A 10,329-nucleotide genomic window follows, 5' to 3' on the forward strand; every position below is an offset into this window, starting at 1 on the left:
ACTGGTTACCAGTGAAAATGTAGTAACCTGGCTACAACAAATCACACATTTTAATCCACTCATATTACCAAATGGGGCAATTCTAAAATTGTGAATCTATAGGCTGGGACATAAGATGCAAATTAAAAACTGGTGACCAAGGCACCTGTGTTCACTGGCAAATAAGCCAACATGCTGCAACAACTCCTTGTTATATAGCTAATTCAGCCATGCAAACTGGATTCCATAGCAAGTTCAGGACAACTTAAATCATGCCTGTATTTAGTTTCATATTTCATAGAGTCTGATATTCTTAATTCACAATATACTGCAAACACATTGTTCATAGATAAACCACCACCTTTTAGTTGCCCCTAGAGAACTTAATATTAAAGCAAGCAAGCAGAAACAACTATTCCAGGAAGATGAAGGTACTTTTTTGGGGTTATAGCACATCAGTGAGGACAGTCCACCAAAAGCTGTGCAGTAATTTAAATCAACACATAAGTAGTACTAGAAAGCTTCTGCCTTTTCACTCTAGAAAGCTATTTCAAGTTGCCTACATACTCAGATATATTGAGTAGCTTTGAACATTGCCTGTTTTCTTCAAAGACTGAGCTAGAAATTGTATTTTGTTTCACATGGCAGCTGTACCCAATTGTTATCAATTCCATGGACACAGAATCACAAAACAAAACAACCACTGAAACCCTATGATACATTGAAGTTTCAAGCAAAGTGTAAAAGACTTTAGAATTTGGCAAAATAGATAAATAACCAGATGAAGTATGTGATTTGAAACAGAACATGTTCAAATTGTGTCACAGATTCACTAATTTACATAAATTTAAAATTGTTCTGTAACCGTTCTTAATCTAGTAGACAAAGTGAAACAATGCAATTATCTCACATACAAAATGAGTTGTCAGATCTATGACCTAGACCAGAAGTGGAAGGCGAAGGTTGCTGGGGAATGTTTGGAGGAAAATAGTTGTAGTATTCTACCTAGAAGCTACAAAAGAAATAATTAGAAAATAATTGCATGCTTTACCATCCATTTCGCTTTGAATCTTGTTTCTCTCTCTTTCTACTTCAATCTTTGTTCTTGCTGCCTCCAGTTTGACATTTGTTACTTCCAATTTATGTGAATGTTTAGTTTCTTCTACCTATGAATTATGGGGGGGGAGGAAGGAGGGAAATCAATCAAAATTAATATATATATACATATTCACAGCTTTACTGTAATCTTTTCATGTGATACTTTGCTAACAAGAATATCTCCCAAATAATCATGGACTAAGCTTAATTTTAAACATACCTTAATTTTTTTTCATCTACTGCTTTCCTGAAGGGAATCCTGAATACCCACTCTTGTAGATAATTTTTAATGGTGAGATAATTTTTAATGGTGATGGTATAGATACTGTAACACTAAAGCTGTTGACATGATCTGATTCCCCAAATTATAATCAGTGCTATTGCAGGTTTTTGTTAACACCTCAAGTCACACACTGAAGATTACTGAATGTTAGTCATGTTGAAATGCTAGTTTTCCATATTCTCTGATTAAAAAAATTAAAGTGCTCAAACACAACATCCATTCCAGGAGCCAAGCTGTCCAACTATTGACATGTATTTCATCTTTAACCAGCCAGTTATTACAAGCTACACTGTAGAAAAGTTACTGTTTCACAAAGTCTTGGTGATATATGCACAGATGCACAGGATTGCTTGTGAAAACTTGGTTTCTGAGTAAATACTATACACTCTGTAAGCCAGCCTCTGAATATTTGAGTATTTCTGAAAAGACTACTCATTGGGAATATCTTGATATGACACTGATCCAAACTGCACGAGACCCTGATGCCTTGCTAACTCAAGCATTAGCATGTTAGTTTACACATACTTCGCTTCTGAGTAAAGATGCCTCAAACTAAGTTAAATATAATCTCCCTGAGTAAAACAAAACAGTGATATGCAAAACCATATTATCGATTGCCTCCCCAACTAATTTCAACTGGTAACTACTTATAGTCCCCCTGACCTCCTGGGGTGCTACACTACTTTCACAAAATCCAGGTCTTCATAGCTTTTTAAAGTGCATTTCAAATCAAATACTTCTCTACAACTGTGACATACACATAAAATGGCCCCATAAAAGCAGGAGTTTTAAGAACATCAAATCAAAGAAAATTACTGCTTGCTTGGAAACTTTCTATAGTTTAGGCATTTGTACACAGTAATTACACGGTCAATGAGAATTAAATATCTAGAGGAAAGCACTTATAATGAAAATCTGTTCACAATGACAAATGTAATTACAACCTGCTAGCATATACAGTGGCAAAAGGTTAAGAATGACATACTAGCTTATTAAGTAACTACACGGTGGATTTGGTTGCTTAAATACTAAGTTGTGAGCATTTCAGGGTAACTCACAAACATTTAAGGTGGTTTTTTTAAGGCACAAAGTCTGGAAGGCAAATGTGCTCAGGAATAATTTTGAGTGGGCGCTGAAGGGGGTGGAGGTCTGTATAGAAATCAGTATCTACTTTCTTCCCTTCAAGGAACACCACTGAACAATTTAAGTTTCTTCTACTTCTTTCCAGAAGTGAGCAGAGAACACCACTTGTTCCAAAAGTAAAGACTGTAAATGACCTGTAACTTCTGATAGACTATTGATTAAAAAATGTTTAGCAGAAGTTTTCCACCCCTATTCATTACTCTTGTAAGACAAGTATGGCACATTGTATAAAGTGGTTTTAAATAATGGTAGAGATACAGCCTATTCTTATGGTAAATTAAAACTTTTTTTGATTAAGGACCAAAATGAAATACTTCATACTCATAAATGTGAACTGGAAAGCCTGCTTTGAATTAAATCTGAGATTGTTAAGGAACGACTACGGTAGAAGTTAAAGTTTTCTTCCTGTATTATATCTTTCTTGAGGCATATTATGACCATATTAACTCCTGTACCCATACAAAGCCCATGGCAGTGTCATTTTGGAATGTATACTCAAAAATGCAGGATAGCTTTGAGTCAACAGAGAGCTTAAAATAAATCTGCATTCAGACACATATATAAGGCCAAAGTGCCTGGCTTTACAGTTACTTCATAACTCACTAAAGCCTTTCCAGGAAGGTAACGAAACACAGGGAATTAAATTTGCTACGAGGAACTGACAGATGTGATAAAAATTTATCTCCCACTATTCTCTAGAGAAAGGAGGGGATAAAAGAAGAAAGCTACTATTTACCCAAGTAACTGTTTCATTAGGACTAATACTGACTCAAATTTGCATAAAGCAATGTAAGCGTTCTGCAACATTTGAAGGAAAAACAGTTCACTCGTGTTTCAATTTTTCTTGTTTATTCAAATAATCACATAAGAAATTGCATAAAGGATCCATCCTTTTTAAGTTGTGTAGCTGAGGAGTCACTGCAACTAGATGACACTCTGAATTTGGCACCCATACTAACCTAATTATGCTGAAATTCTAAACAGTGATACCAAGTTTCTTGAGCACTTTCAGGTTTTCCCGAAACTTGAAGCCTTCTGATCCTTTTTTTCTAAAGTATTTTTCTAGGAACTTCTCTAAGATCTAAAAAACAAAACAAAAAATCCCCGAACCAACCAACCAACCGAAAAAAAAACCAACCCAACAAAAAATCCCCAACAAAACCCAAGCACAGAACAAAACCTCTAAGATCTGATGTCAACCCAACAACTAAGAATCACAGAATGGTTTGGGTTGGCAGGGACCTTAAAGATCATCTAGTTCCAACCCCCCTGCCACAGGCAGGGATACCTTCCACTACACCAGGTTGCTCAAAGCCCTGTCCAACCTGGCCTCAAGATACTCCAACATGCTGCAAGGCAATCATGTACTTAAAAAGATATGATGCAGCGCTGTACAGAAATGTTTCTGTACAAGCTATGCTGGCATTAGCCCAAGAAGAACGCTAGCCTAATGTGACTATCCTGCTTCTAATATAACCTAAATCTCCACAGGTGACTCTGATGCAACTTGCTTCCTGTAGATAACACAGCGCATTCAGAGGATATGTGTTAAGATCTCTAGAAGCCATAGCTCCACTAAATGGGAAAAAAATTAAAAATCAATGTAAAGCTCTATTGCACTTCACACACTTTATGAAAAAGTCATACTCGTTTCCATCAAATAAGCTGGCTATTTTCATGAGTACTAAACCCATGAATATAGACACCACCTCTTCAAGCCCTGTTCTGTTTAGAAAAAAGATCTAGAAAATAAAATAAGAAGAGTGTAACTTCAATCTTTAGATATACTTCTAAGAATGATGTTTTTCCTGTGAAGTCACAAATTCTATGTCTTCCAACTGCAACCAGGAAAAAAATCCAGATCTATTTTAAGTCACAGCAGAAAACATTGTTATTTTATTTTTAATGTAAAATATAAAAAGAAAAACTTAAACATAACAGGATATGAAAAATGTATTTCAGATACCATAAAAGCACTTACTTTGGCAACTAAAGAATTGAATTCTTGTTCCAATTTGTGAAGTCTGGTAGTTAAGAGAAAGTTTTGCTCATGACTCATCTGCAGTTCTTTCTCAATTCGACCAATTTGTAGTTCAGCAGACTTCTTTTCTGTCTTGAAAAAAAGAGGTATTGGTAACATTTTTTGCCTCCTGCTATTCACCTGAATGGTTCAATTGATCTGAACTTTCAGATAATACTGACCCTTTATATTATGTAATACATAAATATCTTTGCTCAAAATATGTTCCAATATAACAAGAGTCTTAAATTTTCCTCAAAAGATACAACTGGTTTTACTAACACTTCCTGCACAGAATCACACGATTTTCAATCCTACTTCACAAGAGGCAGAAGTAATCTGACTTGGTCAGGAGGCAGCAGGTATTCCTACTAGTAAATTACTGGGCTGTAAACAGCAGTATGACTTTAAGTGGTGCTCAAAAAGATGTCATAAGTTGGCCTATGCACTTAAGACTAACTGAAGAATTAACATCATGGAGAGGAACTAAAATGCAATTACTGTATTATAGACTTAAGGCCGTGAGTGTTTCTAAGTATCAAAAAGGTAATCTAACCTACAATTTCACCTTCCTTTTTCCAAGCTGACCTATTTATACCAGATCTTTTTAAGTTTTCTAACTTAAGAATATTACAGCACTTGATCAGAGTATTTTGTAACAAAGGTATACAGCACTGAGTAAAAAGGAAAATGAACCATCTATCTGCATGCTGCAACTGTGCAAGAAATCCACATGGAAAGACTCACTACTTAGAGAGATAGTAAGAACTGACAGGAAGACTGAAGACCATAGATGAGGAATAAAGTGAAACTTTGGGAAACATATAACAGGCTAGAAATAACAAAAGTTCTTTAAAGGAAAGCAACAGCCAAGAACTAAATAATTGCAGTAATGTGTTGCCGAAAGGAAAGACAAAGGTGGGTAAAAAAGATGACACATGAGGAAAGGATTAAAGAAGTAGGGAAGCGCCATATAACATTTTTAAAAAGAATAAAAAAATTACTGTGGCAGATTGTTGACATATTGTCATTGGTTTTTAACTCTTGCCAAGTGACAAATGCTGACATGACCATCTTACTGACTGCAAACATGGAAATCACTTGCATATTTAGAAAGGATATCATTCAATGGAATCTCTCATTTGAGCTCTCCATCCTTCCAAAGTTGAATTGGCAGTAAAGGATTCCCAGTGTTGTTTTTAAATTCCCAATTTGTTTTTAAATTTGACATGTACAATTTCAAACAGTGAACTCAATGGCAAAATTATCAGTGACTTCAGTGACAGTTCTATCAGGCCAAGTGTTACTGTCACCATACTCTGCAAGGAGGCAAAATGTGAAAAAGAAACACCCACAAACCTCACTTACCTCTAAAGATCTTGTCATAGCCTTCATCTGAGCTAACTGCCGTACTTGTTCTCTTTGAACACTTTCTGCTTGTGCACTACAATTGTCTCTTTCTGCTCTTAGTTCTTCTGCTTCTGCTTCTAAGCCTTTTATTTTCTGAATCAGTTGTGCCTTTTCTCTAGAGAGTGCCTCCACGCGTTTACTGTCCCTTGTGGGATTAACACTAAGCAGCTGATTACGGAGTTCTTCTTTCTCTTTATCCAGCCTTGCCACCTGATAGTTGTTAATCAGAAAAAGAAAAGCTTTTACATTGGTTAGACGTCAGGCAGCAACAAATACAGCAGTTGACAATTCAGGAAAGCAGCAGTGTGCTTTTAAAATATTAAGAAATGACATTCACATTTCCTTTCATTCTTAGAGTAGGAAAATCAACAGATTACTTTTCTGCTTCAGTTTTCACTGATAAGGCTTGTCCCTGGGCTCCAGATATCCCTGAGCCCCCTAGCAGTTTGTGGCAGTAAAGCAGTACCCAAGGTAGAGGAGGAAAATGTTAGGGATCATTTAATTCACTGGACACACACAAATGGATCCAAGCAATTTGAAGGAGCTCACTGATATCATCACAAGGCTGATCTTTGAAAAGTCACAGCCATCAGAGAAGATTTCTGGCGACTGGAAAGTGGCAGACAGCACACCCATCATCAAGAAGAGCAAAAGGGTCAAGAAGAAGGATCCAGGTAACTATAGGACAGTCAGCTTCACATCAGTCTCTGTGAAAGGGCAAAACCACTTAAAAGCCATTTCTACACACATGAAAGACAAGGTGATGGAAAGCAGGGTTTACCAAGGGCAAATCACGCTTGACCTACTACTCTGCTTTCGAGAAAGAGGTGACTGGCACTGCAGACAAAGCAGAGAGCAGTGGATCTTATATACCTTGATTTCAACAAGGTCTTTGATACAGTCTAACATAATCTTCTCTCTCACCAAATTGAGATATGTGCTGGAAAAGTGAACGAAAAAGTGGGTGGAAAAATGGCTGAGCTGCCAGGCTCAAAGAGTGATGATCAATGGCGCAAAGCCCAGCTGACTGCCTGTAACTACTGGCATCTTCCTGAGATCAGCACAGAGTCTAATACTGACTGGTGTCCTCATTAGTGACCTGGATGATGGGATGAAGCACACTTTCAGCAAGCCTGTGGGTGACACCGAATTGGAGTGAAATGGCCAATGTGCTGCTGGGAAGCAGAACTGCTATCCCAAGCTCAGAGAAGAGAAATTCCAATTAGATATTAGGAAAAACATTTACCCTGAAAATGGTTAAATACTGCATCCCAGTATTTCCCAGAAAGGTTGTGGAATCTCCATCCTTGCAAACATTCAAGACTCAACTGGACATGACCCTGAGCAACCCAATCTCATTACACTTCAGTATTTTAAACAGGATGTTGGACTAAAAAGAGGTCTCTTCTGACTCAGACTATGATTCCACAATTCTATAACCACAACAGAACTCATATCTGCTAGTAACTCAAGACAGCCAAACTCATGATTGGCCAGATACAAATAAATAAATAGTCTTTCTGTTACAAGGTAGTACAATAGGTACAAGCTCATCTTGAGACTGTAGCTAACAAACATAGTATAAATATATAGATTCTAGTATTTCAAAATGAGTTATGTGGACTGAATGTAATACTGGAGGCAAAAGAGTGAGATAGTAAGGTATGAAAGAGTTCTCTCTCATATTTGGAGACTAGTCCAAACTCTGATCTGCAGCAGTGCTTTTGGAAGTCAACACACTGGAGGGAAGGGATGCCATCAGAGGAACTTTGACAGCCTTGAGAAGGAGGCCAGCACAAACCTCATGAAGTTCAACAAAACCAAGTGCAAGGTCCTGCACTGGGTTGGGGCAAACCCAAGCACAAACAGAGTCTGGGCAGAGAATGGATTGAGAGCAGCCCTAACGAGAAGGATTTGGGGGTGTTGGTCAATAAGAATCATAGAATCATAGGCTAGTTAGGGTTGGAAAGGACCTTAAGATCATCCAGTTTCAACCTCCTTGTCATGGGCAGGGACACTATGTCACCCAAGACTCCATCGAACCTGGCCTTGAATGCTGCCAGGGTTGGAGCATTCACAGCTTTTGGGCAACCCATTCCAGTGCGTCACCACCCTCATCGTAAAGAACTTATTCCTTATATCTAACCTAAACTTCCATGTTTAAGTTTAAACCTGTATTCATGTTGAGAAGCCGGCAGTGTGAGCTCACAGCCCAGAAAGCCAACCATGTTCTGGGCTGCATCAAAAAAAGTGTGACCAGCAGGTCAAAGGAGGTGATCCCGATCCTCTATTCTGCTCTCATGAGACTCCACCCTCAGTACATTCAGCTCTGTGGCCCCTGACGCAAGAAGGATGTGGACCTGTTGGAATGAGTCCAGAGGAGGGTCACAGAGATGATTCAAGGGCTGGAGCACATCTCCTACCAAGACAGGCTGGGAGCTGGGCTGGTTCAGCCTGGAGAAGAGAAGGTTCTGGGGAGATCTTGCAGCAGCCTTCCAGTACCTAAAGGAGGCCTACAAGAAATCTGGAGAGGGACTTTTTACAAGGGGAAGAAGTGATAGAACAAGGGGGAATGGCTTTTAACTGAAAGAGGGTAGGTTTAGATTAGACGTTAGGAATAAGTTTTTCACTGTGAGGGTGGTGAGGCACTGGCAACAGGTTGCCCAGAGAAGCTGTGGCTGGCCCCTCCCCGGCAGTGTTCAACACGGGGCTTGGAGCAACCTGCTCTACTAGAAGGTGTTCCTGCCTGTGGCGGGGGGTTGGAGCTATATGATCTTTAAAGTCCCTTCCAAGCCAAACCATTCTGTGATTCCATGAAGCTGTATCAGTCCTCTCCATGGAGCAAAGCCAATTTTTGCAGCAAAAGCCCTCCAAATCCCTCTTATGAGGAGATTCAAACAGTTACTGAATGACATGCCCAAGCAATTATATAAAAATTAGGATGTTTTTGTAGCCTCCTTTTGTTAAATGGCATGGAAGGTTAAGAAGGGTCTGAGAGAGAAAACTAGATCACATTTTGCCCTGGGCTCAGGTAGTTTCATTCTTTTCAAGTGTGTTAATTAGCTGCAGGACTAGAACAAGCCCACAAGAGAGGCAGGCTGTAAAGCAGCATGTGGGTTTAGCTCCAGGAAGGACAACTGTTCTGTTTTTAATGCACTGCACTTGCAAATTTGGATTGATTTTAAAAGCGATGATTGCTTTGATTTGTGCCTCATGTTTGGACTAATACATTCAAATCCGGTATCTTAGGATATATGCTCCCAGACAAATACTTAAATGAATATGCTAATGACATATGCAGCATCATTTACACTGCTGCATATATTTAAAACATAAATAAGCTGGCAATTTATTTAGCTACACTTTTGAAAGTCCAATCCTGAAACAGAAAATTCATTAATTGCTTATTCAAGAGTTAACACAGCTGAAATAAAGTTATCACATTTTTCACTATCCTTTTTGACTACCACCGTCATGATCCAACTCAGTTGCAAAATGTACCCTTGCCTGCTATTAACAGTATCTTCTGCTGCCTTTTTCTGGATTAATCACCACATAAGTAATTTAAAATCTAGACTTCCATCAGTTGTCCAGATAATTTATTAATTTCAGATTAGCATGATGTCTCAAATTCCATCACAAATGCAATTAAAAAAAAAACATTAAGCAAGGCTACGGACTGTCATTTATCAGAAGGCAAGTCTATTCTTACTTACAATAGCACAAATGATATTGCAACACATCACTGAACAAACCCACGGAGACAGCTTTAGGCTAAGTCATAAAAGCGTTTTGAGAATTGAAAGAACAGAAATAAACACTACATTATGAAATGGCATGATACTGACAACCCATCAAGTACCAACATTTTCACAGTGTTCAAGCAGCTTTGTCATCAGATATATTTTAAGCTACGGCAACTTTCTATGTACCTCAGCCTCATGTTGTATTTTCTTCTCTTCTAAAATACGTGAGTGTTCTTCCTGTTGATGCTCAAATTCTGATTTCAGAAAAGTATGTTCATAGCGAAGTTTGTTATATTCTGTTCTGTATTTTTCCACTTCCTAAGTTAGACAAAAAAAAACCCACAAAAATATCAGCCAGAGATGTTTTCAGATTTATTTCCTTCAAATGTCCATCCAGTGTTCCTATCATTTCACAAGTTATACTTGATGAACTAAATCCCTCCCTCTCCCTCTTCTAGGGTTTCAACAGTCACTGCCTGGGGCAACAGTACCAGAAAAATAATGTTATACTTCGCTCCCCTTTCAGTTTCAATTTCCTAAGGTTTGAGGAACAACTATAAACTGGTGATCTGAAAGAAATAGAATTTCAATACATACTACTTACATTTTCTAGCTTCTGATGAAGTTCTGTCACAGAAGATTCCAATTCC

The 10,329-nt window shown here is 38.1% G+C and overlaps 1 protein-coding gene across 1 annotated transcript in view; it reads right to left on the bottom strand.

Moving 5' to 3' along the window:
* The window catches only part of CEP83 (centrosomal protein 83kDa), a 21,248-nt gene that overhangs the window by 9,072 nt on the left and 1,847 nt on the right, over positions 1-10,329 (bottom strand). Inside the window, exons 3-7 of the mRNA XM_010023948.1 lie at positions 10,284-10,329; positions 9,866-9,997; positions 5,892-6,143; positions 4,485-4,616; positions 1,031-1,145 (exon numbers count right to left, since the gene is read on the bottom strand). The exon at positions 10,284-10,329 is cut by the window's right edge and continues 74 nt beyond it. Of these exons, the coding sequence (XP_010022250.1) occupies positions 1,031-1,145; positions 4,485-4,616; positions 5,892-6,143; positions 9,866-9,997; positions 10,284-10,329 (677 nt within the window). The remainder of the gene's footprint in view (positions 1-1,030; positions 1,146-4,484; positions 4,617-5,891; positions 6,144-9,865; positions 9,998-10,283) is intronic.

This window comes from Nestor notabilis, unplaced genomic scaffold (genome assembly GCF_000696875.1).
Source record: "Nestor notabilis isolate BGI_N333 unplaced genomic scaffold, ASM69687v1 scaffold7331, whole genome shotgun sequence".
NCBI classification, from domain to species: domain Eukaryota; kingdom Metazoa; phylum Chordata; class Aves; order Psittaciformes; family Psittacidae; genus Nestor; species Nestor notabilis.